Source organism: Podarcis bocagei (genome assembly GCF_964188305.1).
Source record: "Podarcis bocagei genome assembly, chromosome: 4".
Taxonomy (NCBI): domain Eukaryota; kingdom Metazoa; phylum Chordata; class Lepidosauria; order Squamata; family Lacertidae; genus Podarcis; species Podarcis bocagei.
Window position 1 is genome coordinate 68,265,238 of NC_138128.1, and position 20,536 is coordinate 68,285,773.

Below are 20,536 nucleotides of genomic sequence, written 5' to 3' on the forward strand. Positions count from 1 at the left end.
TAGTTGTTTAGTTGTGTCCAACTCTTTGTGATTCTCCATGGACAATAACATACCTACTTTAAATAAATTCAAATCTCGAGGGCCTGATGAACTGCATCCAAGGGTACACAATAAGATTTGGATGTAATCTCAGAGTTGCTGGAGGAAATTGTGTGCCATTTCCCACCCCTAGCCGCATTATCTCCTTGTCAGGACAATGATTCACAGCAGGGGTTCTTGACCATGGCCCCCTAGGCTTCCATGCATGGACTTTAGGGGCCCCATGAACCAGGCACCAAAAATTATTCTCCCTCCCTTTGTTTCCTTCTCGTGCCTTAGAAAATTGTCTTTGTGAAAATAATTCTGCAAAGGGGCTCCACTGCTTTCATCAGATTCTAAAAAGGGCCTATGAGCACCTGTGCTCAAAGGTTAAGAACCACGGATCTACAAGGAACAGCAAGAAACATCTACGCTGTGGCTAAAAGATGAGGCCTTTGCAGAGAGAAGTATACTTTTGCAGTGCAAGGTCAATGAATTCCACTACCAATTGTGTCAATGCCAAAAGGTAGATTTTATTAGAAGACGAGCAATAGGTAATAGAAACAAAAATCAGTTAACAAATTGACCATAAATACAAGTCATACAGACCAATGCAGTGTCTACAATCGCAGGGAATATAAGCAGTTAGTGACTTTCATAACATTTTACTTGTACTTCTGCATAAGATAGAATATATCAGGGTATAGTTTCTTTGGAGGATCCAGACCCCATAAAAAATCGCCATGTTGCCATTCAGGAATATACTTATGGAAAACTAAATTAGAGATTCGAGGAAGCAACAGCTGGATGTCCTTTCTGTTTATTACAATATCATGTCCACCATACCACACAGCAGTTGGCACAACCATGTCTTCGATTTGATAGAATGGAGGAGTGGTCTGTGGATGAAAATATCAGAATGATTACAACGGTCTTCATCTGCCAATCTTAGATTTTACCTGTTTTCTTAGCTGTCTGATGGTTCATATGCAGAACCATCAAAACTCTGGGATGTGTGACCTATGTATCTGGAAAATGCTTCCTTGAGCATTAGTATCAGATTTTCTTCTCCATTGTATTAATGAATCTGTCACGTATTAATTGTTTACTGTGCATTCTTGATTTATGTGTAGGACAACTGCTTGACTGGATTGAGCATCGGATATACCAACATTGTGGGATGTACAATGACATTGAGGATGTGTATCAGGATTAATGTGCATGCCTGCTAAAGTTCAGCTTGGCACATTTAGGCTCTGGACTTAATCATCTTTCAGGTAGCAGTGAGCAGGCTGTAGAAAGCTGCCCATATGACTTCAGTTTTGAAGTTCTCAGAATATTTCTTTCCTACTGCCATTGCATGGCTTCACAGCTGCTTCTACAAACAAGATAACTGTTTTGAAGCTATATATATACATACACAAACACACACACACATGCTGAACATGTGCAGCTTTATATTTTTAAAGTATTTCAAACATGGCACCACTATGACTATAGGAATAAAACTGAGTTTGCTTCTGCTGCTCTGAGGTTAAACACATCTCATTGGGGAAAAGCAACATTCTGATGTAAGAAAAGGATAATATGATTTCAAAGTAAAAGAAAAGAAAAGAAGATCTCTAACCACATAAATGCCAGGGTGGTCACCCCTGACTATAAAATCTTCGTTGGAATACTGCATGCTGGCCATGGTGCTGGAGTCAGGCTGGTTTGTCACTGCCAGCGCTATCTGGTGTTCTTTAGGTGATCATTTGGGCTGTGGAATCCGGGACCTCAGCCATGTGGTCCAGGCATGGCTGCACAAGGAATAGTGGGAAGCATCAAGGGTTTACCAGGAGAGGGATGGGATCTAGGTTTACAATGTTGGTATCCATCTGTCTTGGGAGAGAATGGAGTGCGTTTCCAGGGGTGAAGTCCAACCACTGCATTACCAGCACCAAAGTGACCTGGGCTACCCAGACAATAAGACCACCATCTCGGCTGCACTGATGTGGTCCAAAGGAAGTAGAGCAATGCATTTGGCACCAGCTTGGCTGCAGAAGGTGCTGGAAGGAGGCATACAAGGCCCCACCCAACTGACTCCGAATTTGTGCCTGGTTTACTCCTGAAACTCTTTACCGTATTGTATATAGCTTTGTTCTTACTGCCATAGTCAACATATTTCAGTTCTCTTGATTTAAAAACCTATAAAATAAAGGGGAAAGTACAGAATTTTCAAATTTTTAATGCAGGTATCTTTATAACATACAGAAAGAACCCTGTCCCTAATCCCTGCAAAAATTGTGAAAACTTTTCTTTAAATAGATAGTTTTAATAGATCTGTTTTTTTCAAATACAATCTGTTTTTAGCAATATTTTGCATACTTTGCAAATTAATAAGTAAATGATATTGGAACCCTTATACAATCATTTCAAAAATCAATCCTTAATGTTCGCTATCCTAGTAATGGCCAAACTGTGTAAGCTAATGAGAAACTGCAATGTGCAAATTAAAACTTAACTATCACTTCAGATATAATGAATAAAAAATCACTTGATGTTTGAATTTTAAGAACTACTCTTTAGCAGTGGCGTAGCGTGGGTTGTCAGCACCCGGGGCAAGGCAAGTAATTTGCGCCCCCTAACCCGTGGATTTGCGCACCCTAACCCCCAGATGTTGCGCCCGGTGCGGCCGGCACCCCCGGCACCCCCCACGCTACGCCACTGCTCTTTAGGCAAATAAATTGAATAGTTTCTCTTTATTTCTTCTTTTGCATGACTCTATTTAAGAATATTTTCTTTTGGTTTCATTGGCATATTATGATTCTCAGTTTCTACAGCTGTAGACGCATATTACATGTAACCGGACAACTACACCAGCAGTAACTCAGAGCAACAAAGATCCTGTGAGTGGCAGCTTGTCATATACCATTTATTGCTATATTGTTTTTCATTTACTGTAACTTTCCTGTCACCTTCTGAAAATTTAAAAAAGAATACCCTTAAATATTCACACACATTAAACATTCACTTGAACATTAAATGGCCTCTAAATTTTGAAATAAGGAAAAATATGCATTAAAGCTCACCTGGGCCAAGTGGATCATGTTTTTTACAGAACCATAATCAGGAATAATTCCAAAATACGCATCTATTCGGGTCTGGGGGGGGGGAATAAGTATGGAAATGTTTTTAAGAATCGTCTCCTATCATTCAGAGGGAGGAATGGATGAATTGAACTAGCAAAAAGATCACAAGCATTAGAGCAATACAATATCCAAATACCTTGAGAAATTTAAAGGGATATTGCATAAGAAAACATCTCAGGAAAGATGTGGTTGTGAGTTTCATGCCGATTTGCATTTTTAAAAATATATATATGTACTATTTTAAGCATCATTCCGTGGTCACTAAGCGCAGGACACCTTTGCCCAGCAGCGCTGTGGCCCACAGATTGCGGAAAAACTTTGCTCAGTATCTTGTTTGTGTGGTGGGCTCATGGGGAAAAACTGTCCCATGAGCCCTTGCAAAGAAGAGTGGAAAGCCTATATAAGGCTGCTGCCTATGATACTCAAGGCCAATTTGCCATGAAAGCTTCCTACTCACCCACACTGGGATTAGAGCATTCACTGAGCAATTTGGGTCACTGGTTGAGAGGGCAAGCAAATAATCTTAAATAACTCAACCTGATTGGCACTTGCTTTACCTCCGTGAAATTATGGCCTTCCTTTGTTAGGTGAAGAATGTTGTTTGTATGAGGGCATGAATATCACTGGGCAGAATCAACACAGTATAAGGGGGGGGGCTATAAGGGACCTGAGGTGATGATTGATCATGACACCCACAAGCTTAGTGTTGGGATATCTGCCCAGTAGGAATCTGCACCCTGGTCGCCCAGAGAGACCTTACTTGCCTAGCTTGCACCTCAGGAAGAATCTGAACCACACTGGCTGACTCTCATGTAACTGGTTTGGGGCAGTCAGATCCATTCTATCAACACGGGGCTTGTGGAATATCCTGGGATCCAATGCCATGCCAACCCTTACCCTGTCTGCTGCTGTCTGATTTTATCCCATCACCATTGTACAATCTTGTTATTTTGCTGCAATCTATGGGTCACATAGTTCAGACATTATTATTTTTTGTTGCTTGAGACCCATCTTGTGAAATTCTTGAAATTAAAAGATGAGCTATAAATATTACAAATAAATAACAAGTTAAGTTGTAATGTCCTATTTTTCATCTGTTACAATTAAAGCTACAAGATCACTGTCTTCTGATGTATAGGGAGTGGCTGCTTTGTACAGCTCCAAACACTGCAAGATGTCAGGCACAGAATGTCCTCCCCTCCCTTTGGGAACTTCACAGATAAGAATTGATGAGCAGTTGATAGGTTTATAGTCCTTTGATTACAACATCATGTTACAAGCACAAATATACAGCTCTCCGCAAGGAGGGCAGTTGGCTACTCTGAATCCTTCTTCCAACTTCCAAAGCATTCAAGGCACCAATGGGAAGTTCCTCCCCCTCTCTGCCTCCTTTGCTCTCTGATACGTTCAGACCGCCGAGTCCATGGGGGGGGGGTCCCCCACACTCTCAATTGACGTCTTGACTAGCTGTCCCCTCCCTTCCGGTTCCCTTGTCATTATTTCACAACTGGGTAACTCCTCCCTAAGCTCCTGTCTCTCTCTCTCTGCTTCTGAACACACTGTGGACAAGGGGAATGACTCTTCCGCCTCCAGCTCTCCATCAGAGAAAAGCTGGTCTGTCATAGAATGCATCCCACAGTCCTCGTCGTCAGACCATTCCCTGACTCTAGACTACAAGAGCAACTTGCCGCCATGTTCTGCCTCCATGGACAGAGGCAATAAAGCTTCTGAACACAAGTTGCTCTTGAGCTCAGGTCCTGCTTGAGGGTTTGGCCACCTGACTGGCTACTGTGAGAACAGGGCACTGGACTAGCTGGGCCATTGACCTGATCCAGCAGGTTCTTCTTAGGCTCTTAACTGGCCTCATCCCTGACCCTTCAAAAGGCAAACTGAGATGAATGGGAGTTGGAATCTGACACCATCTGAAGGGCCACCAGTTTTCTACCCCGGGAGATATCAACAGATAAAGAAAACAACAAAAGCCATATAGTTTATCCCTTCTGTAATATACCAGGGTCTCTTCCACAAAGATTCTTCTCCATTCTGGCTCAAACATGTACAGACATGGTCACTCAGTTACACATTTAGGTCTCCAATGCTATACAGGCATAACTTGAAGCATGTACTATTGAACTCCATCATGTTAGTTACTCAATATGCAATCCAAAGCGTGGTTAATTTATCTTGAAATATTAGAATAAAATATATTGCTGTTGTGGGGACTGGAGTATGGTATTTTGTCAATATGTTTAGCAAAATAAAGAGTCAACATACCACGTTTAAGTTATTTGGATTGCGTCCGGAGCCAAGGAACATAAATTGGATGCAAATCTCGTCCATTACTGGATAGCTACAAAACTTGGCAATCAGTCTTTTCAATTTGTTACTTAAAAAGACAAATTCTTTCTTCCCCCATATCAGCTGTAAAATTAAACACACAGAGAGATCTTGGTGATTCTCTTTAGAATTAATTTCCAAGCATTTAGAAATTAAATCCTCTTAATTAAACCAGGTATAGCATGACCCCCCCCCCACCAATGTATAAGCTTGAGGGTTGAACTGCCCATATCACTAAATTGATTATGCTAGAAGACTGCATTAACACACTCGGGAAGCCCAACTTCGGCACGCACTACACTAATGATTCCTCTGCCCCCTGTCTCCATGCATCACCCCAGCCCCCTCTGAGCACCACCCAATACGGCCGCTTCCACAGTCTCCATGCGCCACATCTTGTTGGCTCCGCACTTCACCCACGACTGGACCAGGCCTGATCTCCAGAGGAAAGGCAGTGGGTGGGACAATGGAGCCAGTTACAACTGCAGCAGGCCCTGTGGGGCCTTTGAGAGAGTGCATGGGCCTCCCAGGAGCCCCGTGGTGCCTGCTACAACTATGTCGGACTGCTTCATGCCATCCCACTGCTGCGGGCCAAGGCAGGCAGCACGCAGAGGTGGCTAACCTCCACAGCGGGAGGAGGTGGTCTCAGAGGCAGTGGGTGGCAGTGAGGACCCCAGGGTCCCATGGGTTTGGCGCCTATGAAGACACTACCAAAACCTATGAGAAATACCTACTTTCATTAATCCATCAGGAAGATTGCAAAATAGCACTGCAGGTCCACTGGTGCCCACAAATGTGTAGATAGGAGCCAAAGTCATGAAGAGCTTGACTTTCTGAGTAAGCTGTGGCCTGAGTGATGCTTCATGCCATCCCACTGCTGCGGGCCAAGGCAGGCAGCACGCAAAGGTGGCTTACCACCACAGTGGGCAGAGGTGGTCTCAGAGGCAGTGGGCTCAGGCAGTAAATGGATTCCATTAATTTCATATTACTTACCAAGTGTCCCACCCTGAGAGTAGCCAATAAAATACAATCCTTCTTGCTTAGCTTTCCGCAGGATAAAATTTATTGTTGCTGGAATATCATATATCACAATTTCATAGAAGCTATAGAACATTACAGGGGGAAAATGCAGGTGAAGTTTTCTCCCCTTAGCCTACTGTTGCATTAGTAGAGTACACTATTAGAGGTGTGTATGGACTCTGCCCCAAATAATGAGGTGAATTGGGATTATTTGGGCAGTGATCTCCCATTCCTAAATGGGATTGTGCCTTTAAAAAGAATGTTAAGAGAGGTAAACGTGTGGCTGTCCACCCACCGCTGCCCCATTGACATCTTTGTATTGCTCCAGGTGAACCCAGACCCAGGCAATCTAGAGCTTCATCTACACATTCCCAGCAAATCCCAGATTGGCCTGATTCAGTTCAGGATCTAGGATTCATTCAGAGTGAATGCACATTCCTAGCTATTATCCTTATCTATATCTCAGAGCTGCACATATTCAGCCTGCATGAATATGGAGAAAGTCATGAATTTTGTCATGTTGATGTAGGCTCTAAAAATACCAAGAAAAGGAACCATACTCTACCATTTCCATTTTTTGGAAGTCTTTCCAGGACTGAAGCACTTCTGACACAACAGAAGGAAAAAAGATATGTTGGTATCAGTTATAATTCAGAGACAGTAATTATTACAATTATTTCAACTATCCAAGCTACAAGTTGTGCTTTATACCTGAAATTCCAAAATTCTTCTTGGCCAATTGACAGAGTCTTGTGTCTTCTAGACCAGCTGTTCCCTCTAGTATTTATTATCCAAACATCATAGCCAGCATCTGCTAGAGCAAATCCCAGGCTATTCTTGGGAGGATTTATAATCCAGGTCCTACTTTCACCCAAAACACCATGTACCAGTAAAACAACTGGCCTAATATCTGGTGGGAGGGGAACAGAAACAAAATGGGCATTAGATAATATTGTTCTCAGTAGGAGTTGCTGTTAGCCACTTAATATAATAATACATATACTGCTTAATGCTAGATAGGTCTCTAAGTAGTTTACAAAATACAAAAACCCAGTACACATATAAGCATCCATCATTAAAATATCCAGCAAAACAATTCATTAAAATAATGCAGCAAGTAAAATAGGACACTCAGATCAAGAACTCACAGTAATGCCTGTGTAGGCAAGTCATTCCTTTGCTTTTCAAGAAAGATTCCATAGCTTGCAAAGGGCTGTTAGAAAAGGAACTAATTCTATTTTTTTTTTTTAAAGATTTTTTATTGCGTTTCTTTTCATAGATTTACAAATTTGTTTACCTGGCAAGATACAAGAAACATTTTTTATATATATATATAAGAAAAAATAAAAACAAGAAAAAATGTTATGAAACTTTCCTTAACATCCTTCAGCATTTCACTTTTGGACCTCCTCACATCCTCTCAGCATTGCGTTCATTATTCTAACCAGTTCAGCAATTTGTTATCTTGTTTCCCATCTTATTGTACCTTTAAATATATTATGTTACCAATTTCAAAAAATTGTAATTTAGTTTTGACATTGTTAATAAACATAATAATTTGTTTCAAATATTTCTCGTTTTTTCTATCAATACTTACTTTATCATTTCTTAAAATAAATTACGGAAACATAGCATTTCTTAATCGTGCGCTATCTTAACATTCAAACAACTTATAATGTTTTTGCAAATAGTCCTTAAATTTTTTCCAGTCCTCCTCCATAGTTTCTTCGCTCAGATCTCGGATTCTGCCAGTCATTTCTGCCAACTCCATGTAGTCCATCAACTGCGTCTGCCAGTCCTCCAGTGTGGGTAAATCTGGTGTTTTCCAGAACTTAGCGATGAGAATCCTAGCTGCTGTGGTTGCATACATAAACAAGGTTCTATCCTTCTTTGGCACCTTCCGGTCCACCATGCCCAAGAGAAAGGCCTCTGGTTTCTTAGAGAAGGTATATCTAAATACCTTTTTCAGCTCATTATGTATGATTTCCCAAAAGGCCTTTACTTTCGGGCAGGTCCACCAGAGGTGAAAGAATGTCCCTTCTGCCTCCTTGCATTTCCAACACTTATTATCAGAAAGATGATATATTTTAGCCAACTTGACTGGAGTCATGTACCACCGGTATACCATTTTCATAATGTTCTCTTTCAAGGCACTACATGCCGTGAATTTCATACCGGTGTTCCATAACCTTTCCCAGTCTTCAGACATAATGTTGTGTCCCACATCCTGTGCCCATTTTATCATAGCAGATTTAACTGTCTCATCCTGTGTGTTCCATTTAAGCAGCAGGTCATACATTCTCGAAAGTACCTTAATCTTTGGTTCTAGCAACTCCGTCTCCAGTTTCGATTTTTCCAACTGGAAACCCACTTTTCTGTCCATTTTGAATACCTCTTGAATTTGAGCATAATGTAGCCAGTCTCGCACCTTACCTTTTAATTTGTCCTGGCTTTGGAGCTTCCAATTATCTCCAACTCTTTCAATCAGTTCCCAATACTTTGGCCAGTAGGCCTCCATATTGGGCTTTTTTTTTGAAATCTTGGCTTCCACAGGTGATAGCCACCTCGGGGTCTTGCTTTCTAATAAGTCCTTGTACTTCGTCCAGACGGCAAAAATTGATTTTCTGACAATATGGTTTTTGAACAATTTATGAACCTTCGCCTTGTCATACCACAAGTATGCATGCCAACCATACACATTGTCAAACCCTTCCAGGTCTAGGACATCGGTGTTTTCCAACAGGAACCAATCCTTCAACCAGCAGAAGGCTGCAGCTTCATAGTACAACCTTAGGTCCGGCAGGGCAAACCCCCCTCTTTCTTTTGAGTCGGTTAGTATTTTAAATTTTATTCGGGGCTTTTTGCCCTGCCAGACAAACTTAGAAATATCCTTCTGCCATTTTCCAAAACATTCCATTCTGTCCACGACCTGAAGGGTTTGAAATAAGAACAGCATTTTTGGCAAAACACACATCTTTATAGCTGCAATTCGGCCTGACAAGGTAAGTTTCAATCTTGACCAAATATCCAGATCTTTTTTAATTTCCAACCAACATTTTTCATAGTTATCTTTAAAAAGATTTAAATTTTTGGTGGACAAATATACCCCCAGGTATTTCACTTTCTTAACCACACTTAGCTCTGTCTCTTTCTGATACCCCTCTATCTCTGTAGATGTCAAATTTTTGACCAAAACCTTAGTTTTTTGTTTATTTAACTTGAATCCCGCCACCCGACCAAACTCCAGGATAAGTTCCAAAACTCTTTTTGTGCTAGATACTGGCTCCTGTACTGTCAAGACTAGGTCATCTGCAAAGGCTTTCAGTTTGTATTGTTTCGCTCCGACCTCTATACCTTGCACCAACTGGTCCTCCCTAATCATATTCAGCAATACCTCCAGAACAGAGATAAATAGCAGAGGGGATAAAGGGCACCCCTGTCGTGTCCCTTTTTCAATTAGGAGTTCATCCGACACCACATTGTTCACTATCAACTTGGCTTTTTGCTCTGAATAAATTGCTTCTAGTCCATTTTCAAACCCCCGTCCCACTCCCATCCCCTTCAAGTTTTTCTTCATAAACATCCAAGAAATGTTGTCAAATGCTTTCTCCGCATCAATAAAGATTAAAGCAGCCCTTGTGTTTCTAATTCTCAACAATTCCAATATATCAATAATGTTCCTGGTGTTATCAGACATGTGTCTACCAGGGAGAAAGCCTGCTTGGTCCTTGTGAATTACTTCGTTTAAAACGTTTTTAAGTCTACTTGCTAAAATGTCTGCAAATATTTTGTAATCCACATTCAGGAGTGAGATGGGACGGTAGTTCTTAAGCTGAGTCTTTTCCTTCTCTGACTTAGGAATCAATGTGATGAATGCTTCTTTCCACGTTTCCGGTGCCCTTCTCCCCTCCATAATCTGGTTGCAAACCTCCAGCAACGGTTGTATCAAACAATCCTTCAGAGTCTTATAATATTTGGAGGTGAGACCATCTGGGCCTGGAGATTTGCCAAGTTGCATATTTTGTATGGCACCTTCAATTTCCTGTTGAGTTATTTTACTGTTGAGAATTGATCTTTTATCTTGACTTATTTTGGATAGTCCATTTGTCCTCAAAAATTGGTCTATTTCCGATTCTTTCTGAGGCCCCTGTGCATAAAGTTCTTTGAAATATCTGTGGAAGCACTTTCTTATTTCTTCTGGTTTCTGAACTATTTTTCCTTGAATCTCCAAGTTTGTGACCGTGTTTAGCTTTTGTCTTTTTTTCAATTGCCAAGCTAGCAACTTTCCACATTTATTTGCTGATTCAAACGATCTCTGCTTCATTTGTTTGATTTTCCACTCAATCTCTTGGTTAATCAATTTCGAATATTGTGCTTGATGGAATTTGATCTCTCTTAGCACCTCTTTTGACTTCGGATTAGTTCTCAGCTTTTTCTCTCCTTCACTTATTTTCTCTAGAATTTTTTCCTTTTTTCCATTCCAAAATTTTCTCTTTATTGTATTCTGTTGTATCAGAAACCCTCTCATTACAGCTTTACTAGCGTCCCAGATTATTCTTTTCTCCACCGTAGTATTCAAATTTATTTCAAAGTAGTCCTTTAGCGTTTTTTGGGCCTTCTTAACAATCTCTTGATCTCTTAGCAAGGTGTCATTCATTCTCCATCTGAAGGATCCAGTTGGGAAAAGTCTCAATTCCATTTTTAAGGCATTATGGTCGGAGCAGGTTTTTGGGCAGATTTCCACTTTTCTCGTTTTCGGAGCCAGCCCTCTAGATATCCAAATTTGGTCGATTCGTGTCCATGACAAGTGGGCCTCAGAAAAGAAAGTTCCTTCTTTACCCAAGGGGTTCCTTGTCCTCCAAATGTCAATCAAGTCCATATTGTCTGTCATTTCAAAGAAAGTTTTAGGGAGTCTGCCGTCTGTTGTTAAGTTTTGATTTTGAGATTTGTCCATATTTGTAGACACCACCCCATTCATGTCTCCCATCACAATAATATTTGCATAGTCCAGATAGTCCATCATTGTCTCATGCAGCTTCTTGTAGAATTCTGATTTTCCATCATTTGGCGCGTAGATTCCTAATATCAAAATCTTTTCCCCTTGTGTTTGGATTTCAATTGCGAGAATTCTTCCATGATCATCTTTAAATAGAAATTTTGGCGACAGGTTCTCCTTTGCATAAATTACAACACCTCTTTTTTTAACTTTGTCTGATGAGATAAATTCTTGGCCAAGTCTTTTATTGATTAATACTTTCCTGTGGAGCCTAGTCACATGTGTTTCTTGCAAACATATTACATCCAATTGTTCTTTTTTTAGGATATGAAATATCCTTCTCCTTTTTTCCGGAGAATTCCCGCCATTTATGTTCCAACTAAGTAGCTGCAGAGACATCCTGTTCTAATTAAGATGTTCTTAAGATGGGGTGTCTTTCTTTTGTTCAGATCCCGAAGGTATAGGCGTTGGCCCACTTCCGGGCGGTGCTGGTGCTGGTAAAACTGGAAGCCAATCCGCTCCTTTTTGGAGATCTTCTCCGTGGTCGTGAAGGAACCTTTGGTTATCTTCAGGTGTTCTTATTTTAACCTTCCTTTCTTTGTAGGTGAAGGATAATCCCTGTGGAAACTCCCACCTATAGGGAATTGCGTTGTGTCTCAGCAATTTTGCTAATTCTGTATAGGTGGCTCTAAGGTCCAGCAGCTGCCTCGGAATATCTCTGTAAATTTCCACTCTTTTGTCTTGTATTTCAATTGCTTTTTTGAAGTGAAGGCCTAGGATCTTGTCTCTCTCTTCCTTTGTTCTTAAAATTATCAAGCAGTCTCTGGATCTGTCTTTCCTTACCAGTCTTCCCAATCTGTATGCCGAGACAATCCTAAAATCCGTGTCTTCCTTTAAACCCCAGAACTTCGAGAATTCCTGTGTTAAGTATCCAATCAAGTCTCCTTGCTCGAGTTCTGGAATACCTCTCAATTTGATGTTGCTCTCACGATTTTTCAGTTCCACCATTGACAGATAGACTTGTTGTTCACCCACCTGTTTGTGCAGGGGCCTAACTTCTCCTTTTATTTCTTCAACCTCTTTTTGTAGGACTCCCACTTTCTGGATTGCTTCTCCAGCTAATTCTCGATTTTCCGCTGTTGCTCCTTGCAATTTCTCTATGGCTTGCGTGTGCTGGGAAACTTGGTCAGTCGGTTTTTGGATCGAGGAAGTTGCTTTATCTATCTTCACAGACTGATCGTCCACCTTCTGATTTAAACTTGATAGTTGCTCCAATATTTGTTTTAATAGTGTGTCTGACCCACCTGCTGCCATATCTTCCTCAGTGGACTTCTCAGTTATTTCCCCTTGTTCTCTATGAGACACCAGTACAGCTGGAACCGACGATCGGCGTCCTTGGGTCAATGTTGTTTGTACAAATTGTGCTGGTCTTCTTTCCTTTTCCTTTTCTTTTTCCTTAGCCTCTTTAGATTCCTTTGCTTTAGACGCTCTTGTTCTCCCTGCACCACTCATTACACATCTGTCAATGTTCAAGGTCAAATTGTCTATTGTTCCATGGGAAAGACGAATTCAGGAGTAAACAGCCAGTGAGATGGAATTCAAAACAAAAGTCAGTTCCCAGGATTTTATAATCCGAAAGCCCTGTAGGGGGAGTGCCACCCGGTTTCAAAGACAAAGAAGGAAGTAATCCGCCATTAAAGTTCCAAATTGTTTCAGAACAGTAAATTCGTTAATCCAAAAGTCCCTTCATAAATTCAAGATCTCCCAAAGCACCTTTTATAAATCGACAGAGTTTCACGAAAGGTGCTTGTAACAGTATCCCAATCAGACTTTTCTGCTCAAATGTAACAATTACTTTCTAGCACAGTTTGCAACTGTTTCCGCAGTTTGACACAGTCTCTCTCTCTGGCAGCCCGACAATCTGGCTCTTTAAAAATACAGCCCAAAGAAGAAAAAAGATAGGAGGAAAGTCACCATCTGCTGCTTCTTTTAGTCAATGTCCATTTCCACCTTCAGCTCAATAAAATAGGCAGATTTTATAGCACGAAAAAGTTTAAACTTCCCAAAGTCCCGTTTCAAATGCTTCCGTTTCTAAAAGCTTTGCTTTGATCTTGTCAGCAATGTCGGAAGACGGACTTCCCTTTTCTCGTCTCCCGCTTTCAGCCAAATTAGCCGAATTTCTTTTGCCAAATTTTAATCCCCTTTACTCACGGGTATGTTGCTTGCAGTTTAGCGTTGATTTTAGGAAGAAGGATCAGCGCTCATCTGTAACAGCCGCGCGGCTTCGCTTCCGCGGAAAGAGCGATGAACTCACAGCACCGCTACCCCTCCTTCACTCCGGGTCTCCTTACGGGGTCCCTTCTGTGCTTTCAGAGCAGCTTCTGGTGCCCGCCGAGTCCCACGGCCACGGGCTCACTCTACCCGTGGTTTATCTTAATGGGTCGTCGCTATGCCGCAGCGAACGACCCTTTTCCGCGGAGCCCCTCTTCAGAGCCCGAAGAGGACCGCCATTACAGTTTCAGTTGAACATGACCAAAAAGGAACTAATTCCAGTTCACATTTGTCCAATAACAAAATGAACTATTTCATGTTCAGTTCAGATTTTAGTTCAAATTATCTCCGACAATTTTTTATGAGCATTCAGAATGTTACAAGCTGCTGGACTTCCGGGTTAGCGCCATCAGCCATGGCGGACTTCCTCTGACCGAGAGGAACCCGCTCCGTGAAAATCGGGTCTTGCCGCCGCGGCGAAGGCGGAGACCCTTAAAAAATCCCAGGCGGAGGAAGCCTGGGAACGTGGGATTCAGCTGAGACCAAGAGCGCCTCCCCTACTCGCGGGGAAACCCTTTTTCGGGGTCCCAAAGCAAAGTGGGGTGAGTGGCGCGGTGTTTTGAATCAACCGCTACTTTTACGGAGTGAAGCCGCACAGCCGTTGCCGGAGAGCGCTGACTTTTTCCTGTGGACAATTGGACTCTAAACAACTACCCGTGAGTAGAATGGAAAATTGGACTACGAAATATTTTAATTTGGCACCGAAGCGGGAAGGTTCTAAACAGGAAGTCCGCCTTCCGCTTTGTAAATAGATTGAAGCAAAATTTTGCAAGCTAAAGTCTGGAAAGTCGTATACAAAAGACTAAATTTCCTTCAGTTAAAACTACCAAAACCCCTCTTGGAAGCAGGAGAAGAAGAGGGGGAATTTTACATTGTTTAAACCTGCAGGAGAGAAAGTAAAGAAAGATAAATTTCCACCGTCTCAAACCTGGGAACGGGGTGTCAGAGACAGACGTTTTGGGGAAGTTCATTGACTGTGAATGAAACGTCTTTTGACAGATAGTTAAAAAAGAGAAACATATTGATTCCAATGTTGCCTTTTGCATTTAAAAGAAACAAAATATTTGAAAAACGAAAGTAACTTTCTTTTGGTGGACCTGATTTTAAAAGATGGATACAAATAGAAATTGTCTCCTCTAGAGGGAGCTTGTTAAACTGTTGCTGGAGTCGATCTGGGGAATTCCACAGCTGTGGAGATTAAGGATCGTGAGACCAGACTTTGACCTTGGACAAGAATGTGCCTAGAAGAAGTTTTGGTGCTTGCTTTTTGCAAGACAAGCGCTTTGTTGGAGCAGCTGCATGAGAAGATGGATTTGATGACTGTTGCAGTCAGTAATTTTGGACAAACAGTGGATACGCATATAGAAACCATTCAGGAACCAACCCAGGAATCTGCTTTGACAGGGCAAATGCAGAAGATAATGGAGGAGGCTGTTGTTGAACCTCAACTAACACAAATGGAGAGACCTGAGGCCCTGCAGGAGCATAAGCTGCAGTCTTTGAAGATTGAACCTGGAGAGAGTCAGATTTGGAGAGATGGAGTACTGTTTGGTTTGGAGATGGGAAGTTGGGTGGATCCCCCTATGCAGGGCCGTTTCGGCTCTTGGGATTTGGTTTTGGGCCAGGGGGGTCTGGAGTTGTGGGGGCTCTTAACTTTGGAGGGACTTTGAAACATGCCTTCAAATACTTTTTGGATTACAGTGCTGACTGTGGATAGTGGGCTGACCTGTCGAGGGGGGATGGAGATATTGTTGGCTTGGAGTCTCCCCGAGACCTACTCCTCAATGAGAAAGGAAAGAAATTAAGAAAAAGATCAACAAAAGACAAAGTAAAGTGCAGGTATAAACAAGAAGAAGATCTGCAGAAGGGACATGGAAAAGACTTAAGAGCCTCGGACAGAAGATCACCAGGTTGATGGACTAGATGGAAGGGATAGAAAGGACTGACATAACCCGAGACCAGGAAGAAGAGACGATGGATGAGGATTGGAAGAAAGTTTTTAAAAATTCATTTTGAGAAATAGTGTAAAATTAATGAGTGTTAGGAAAAATGTTGGAATGAAACTATTTGGCTTTAGTAGAAACGATATAAGGAGTTATGTATAAATAAGTATTAAGTTTTAAGTTTAAGTTTTAAGGCCTTTTATGGTAAGATAAGGAAAAAATAAATTAAGGTAATTTAATGACAGAATACAGTGAAAGATGGAAAGGATTTGCTGAGTTAATTAATAGGTTAGACCGTTAAGATAAATTATAGAATAAAAATTGAGAAAGATGGAAAGAATTTGCTGAAACAATTAATTGAATTAGAATACAAAAAGGGAGGTGCGAGGAGGTCGATGAAACAAGTAAATGAAAGATAAAGATATGGAATATGGATGTGTGTTTTAATGTTATTGTTCTTTTTTGCTGTTTTGTTGTATTGTTTTTTATGTTTTCTTTTCTCTATGTATTGTAATGTATGTCCTATTAATTTTTTTTGTTTTCTTTTTTTCTTTTTTCTGTAATTTTTAAACTTCTAATAAATATCATTTTTTTAAAAAAAACAACAGAATGTTACAAGCTGCTGTGCTGATGTATAAAATATAGGTAAATAAACATTAAAACACACGCAGTTGGGTGTGACTTATTTTCTGCAACAATTAGGAACTTTAAGCTTAAGAACTTCTAGGCTATGCTGAATCCTTTCAGTACACTTCCTTAAAAAAAACACCAACCTGTTACATTCCAAAATTACCTCTCTTCCCAGAACTGTGCATTCCATAAGGAATTCTGTTTGCTTGCAAGTAGTAGCCATCCTCTGTCAAAATCTCATGCTCTTCACTGGGGTATCCCCAATATTGAATGATTTCATTCTGCAAGAATAAAGAAAGGCTCGGCAGATTGAGACTTCTAAAGCTAGATGTGCTACAGGGGATTTTAGTTACAATGGTGCTGAGGAGAAGAGAAAAAAGTTCCAGATTCTGCCTTTGTCCCCTGCTAGCTGTAATGAACAAAAGCATAGGAGGCGCAATCAATACACTATGTATTAATCATTAAACAAAATATGTCATTTGTCCTTGGAGTCAGCTAAATCCATCCATTGCAATCTATCAAGCCCTCTTTGGAGTAACTCAGGAAGGCTCGGAAATGCTTCTGGGAAAAGCAAATGCTTTGGAATATCACTTAAAAGAAATATGTACAAATTATTTTGTCCTAGCAATAGCCTGTTGTTTTCAAATGCATCTGAACAAGCAACTCACAATAGTCATGAATTCTTGGGGATTCAAGTGCCGTTTCCTTAGGAATTCTTCTGACTCGATTGTCTGTTGGATTAAGCACGCCACTGCCAAAAACAGCCACATCACTGGCCTGTGTAAAACAATGTCTGTTGTTTCAAATTCCTTAGCAAAGATGGGAGGTGCTTTTTAGAATGGTTCTAGGCATGTTGAGGGCAGGGAGCGTGATTACAGTTCCAGCAGTGCTGTGCAGGGAAGAAATAACATATCTCTCTTCTGGAAATATTAGTCACTGAGATGGATGCTTTGTGGGGAAACACTGAAAAAAGATCTGCCCCATGAGGAAAAGTCATGACTATCTCTGAAATAAGGGTAAGCATGCTGGATTCTGAGGGAGGCAGCTTCCTGGTCACTGGGAAAATAGTATCCATTTTTGCTGGACATGGCATTCTTGAGGTGGTTCGGACAGGTAATGGCCCCAGTTTGCGCCTCATGAGTAAGGATTTTTCCACCGTATGTGAGTTGCTTCATATCACTTCAAGCTCCAAGTTGCTTCAGAGCATGATTAAGGTACTGGCTCATACCTGGCTGTAAATTATAGAGCATCTCCCACTGAACATGGAGAATCTCTTGCTGAGCTTTTGTTTGGTGGAAGGATTACTTGAAAAAAGTTGCCCAACTTACTGGAGGCTGAAGGAGCAACACAGTCTGAACAACACTTCCAGAAAGACTCCATGAAATGCAAACAAAATGCTTACTACAACCAGTGCTCTTGTCTGGTCGGAGCACACTGGAATGTGGTTCTAGCACGTCTCAGATAAGAACTTACTGTCACAACTTCATGGTGAGTTCCAACACCTTTTTTGGGCGGGGGGAGGAAGCACTATGGCAAAGGCTCACAGAACTTAATCCTATTAAAGTGAAATGGCTAGCCCCTCACCTGAAAGGCTGAGTCCCAAACTGAAGGAGAGCAGCAATTGTGCAAATGAAGCAATGTCACAGCAAACCAGCTCAGATGGAAAATGAGATGGTTATGAAGAAAATGAAAATTTGGGCTGTATGGTATCAACTGCACACCTGAACCAAAGATAATGGGGATTTATTGGAAATATGCCCCACAGAACTTGTTGGGACTTTCTTTGAATAAGCAGGCATGGAAGCAGACAATCAATCAGATGAGGAATTAATGACACCAAATAGCATGCTGGGAAATTGTTATGTACTGAAGTTCTGACCCTGGGCCAGCAGGGGGATACTGTAGGTAGTTTTCACTCAGGTCCACATATGCAAATAAGGGATTGAAAGTGACATTCAGTGATTCGATAGTTACAGAAAGTGTTACAGTTGTGTTGTAGTGGAGCTCTATATAGGCAGGCTGGCTGAACCCTTCAGTTCAGTTCTGTTCTGGCCTGTGAATAAACAAGAGCTGTTTGAAGAATCGCTGTGTCGTCTGATACGTTCACCCACAACCTAACAAAAAATAGAGTTCTCATTGGAGTCTGAAGATGCTGGGAATTCCTGTTCCCTGGACCATTGTCACAGACGAGTCTGTTGCTGCTGGGATACTGGGAAATGGGGTCTGCAGCACTCCATGACTCAATCAAACCTACTATTATATACAATGGGATGCAAGTCTGTTCATTTTTTACTTGATTTTACTTCAATACAGTAATGCAGAACACTATTAAATGTACAGCTTAAGACTGCAAGCCAATAAAATGCAAGACAAAAGTTATGTCAGCAAAATATAAATTTAAAAGCGACATGGAAGAAAGTATTTTTGTATACCTGTTCCTGTTCATTAGTAGCAACCAGGTCTCAGACACTGCAGAAGACCTAGGTTGTAATCAGCTACAGAGAACAATATCTTGTAATCAGCTACAGAGAACAATGTCCAGAGGAGGGCAACCAAAATGGTCAAAGGCCTGGAAACGATGCCTTATGAGGAACGGCTAAGGGAGCTGGGCATGTTTAGCCTGGAGAAGAGGAGGTTAAGGGGTGATATGATAGCCATGTTCAAATATATAAAAGGATGTCACATAGAGGAGGGAGAAAGGTTGTTTTCTGCTGCTCCAGAGAAGCGGACACGGAGCAATGGATCCAAACTACAAGAAAGAAGATTCCACCTAAACATTAGGAAGAACTTCCTGACAGTAAGAGCTGTTTGACAGTGGAATTTGCTGCCAAGGAGTGTGGTGGAGTCTCCTTTTTTGGAGGTCTTTAAGCAGAGGCTTGACAACCATATGTCAGGAGTGCTCTGATGGTGTTTCCTGCTTGGCAGGGGGTTGGACTCGATGGCCCTTGTGGTCTCTTCCAACTCTATGATTCTATGATTCTATGATTCTATAATTCTATCTGTTTCATCATACACTATTGGAGCAGATCCAGAGCAACAGAAAAGGTTTCAAAAAAATATCATCACACACTGAGCATTTGCCTAGTGATAAGGCAGGACTGTACCAAGCACTGAAATGCATATTGCCATTCCTTGTTTCATTAAAAAAAAATGTAGCCCACTTAGATACTTAGTTTTAGATTAAGTCATATTTATATTTATATTGTAGAGGAATTGCAATAAATTTGGGTTGCCGAAGAAAGGAGTGGTTAGAAGGATATAAACTTGATCTCATATTCTTATTGTTCAGTTTAGGAAATAGTGCAAGTTTAACTATGATTCACTTGTATGGGGCATTAATAGAGAGCTCTTCTCAAAATAAAAGCTATGCTTAAATACAGTTTTTTAAAAGTTGCTGCAACGGGAAAAAATACACCACCGAAAACAGACTGAAGGGTTTTTGCTTACCTGCTCCTCTCCACCAGAGTCTGAATTTCAGCTGGATGCTGCAGAAGTGTTGAAGGGAATTTAGCTGCATATGTTTTATGGTGGCATGCAGTACCCTGGACACCATTACACATTCAACCTCTGAAATATGTAGGTTAAGCACCTGAACTATGAGGCCTACGTGGATTTTGTAAGCGATTGATTGTGGGTGTAATCCTACACACATTTACCTGGTAATAACCCACCCTAATCCCAGGAGGCCTCATGGCCAAGTACCTCCTTATGTCCTTGACCGGGCATGGGCCCGCCTCCCCAGTGGCAGGGAGGCGGATAACCTCCCCCCGACCCAACTGGTCAGTTTTGGAGTTGCGCACTAATAGTCTCAACTCCAGGGGGGACACGCTAAATATCATGGAAGAGCAACCCACGGGAACCACCAGCTGAATTGCACTCCACTACAACCTCTCCCACCCGGAGGGCTCCAAAAAATGCTAATGAAAACGCTGCTGAAAAAAGGTGTGCTTCATATTTAGACCAGCACACACTCCTCAACTTGGAGCGCATTCTGGACAACAACTCAAAGGTGACAGGACGCCTAGCAGCCGCCCGGGGGGGGGGCAAGTCTGCCCCACCCTTCAATGGCCTTACGCACCACAAACCTTTTACATGGACTGTCATACAAGGACTTGCTGAAAAAAGAAATT

At 41.4% G+C, this 20,536-nt stretch overlaps 1 protein-coding gene across 1 annotated transcript; it reads right to left on the minus strand.

The window, feature by feature from the left end:
* Positions 1-667: 667 nt before the first annotated feature.
* On the minus strand, positions 668-20,079 carry LOC308584790 (lipase member M-like). Its single transcript, XM_081189862.1, has 10 exons — positions 19,854-20,079; positions 17,075-17,183; positions 16,570-16,687; positions 7,218-7,416; positions 6,480-6,589; positions 6,221-6,360; positions 5,424-5,570; positions 3,090-3,161; positions 2,140-2,205; positions 668-917 (listed from the first exon to the last, which is right to left on the minus strand). Exons 1-10 carry the CDS (start codon positions 19,964-19,966, stop codon positions 684-686), a joined length of 1,308 nt encoding a protein of 435 aa, XP_081045988.1. The 5' UTR covers positions 19,967-20,079; the 3' UTR covers positions 668-683.
* Between the last annotated feature and the right edge of the window lie 457 nt (positions 20,080-20,536).

Excerpts from the sequence above, each read along its gene's own strand:
- LOC308584790 (XM_081189862.1), bottom strand. The coding sequence starts at position 19,966 with ATGTGTAATGGTGTCCAGGGTACTGCATGCCACCATAAAACATATGCA. Across the intron at positions 2,206-3,089 it reads ACATGATCCACTTGGCCCAG|GTTTTTAAATCAAGAGAACT; the intron begins GTGAGCTTTAAT and ends TTTATTTTATAG. Across the intron at positions 918-2,139 it reads ACAAAGCTATATACAATACG|ACCACTCCTCCATTCTATCA; the intron begins GTAAAGAGTTTC and ends TTTCATCCACAG.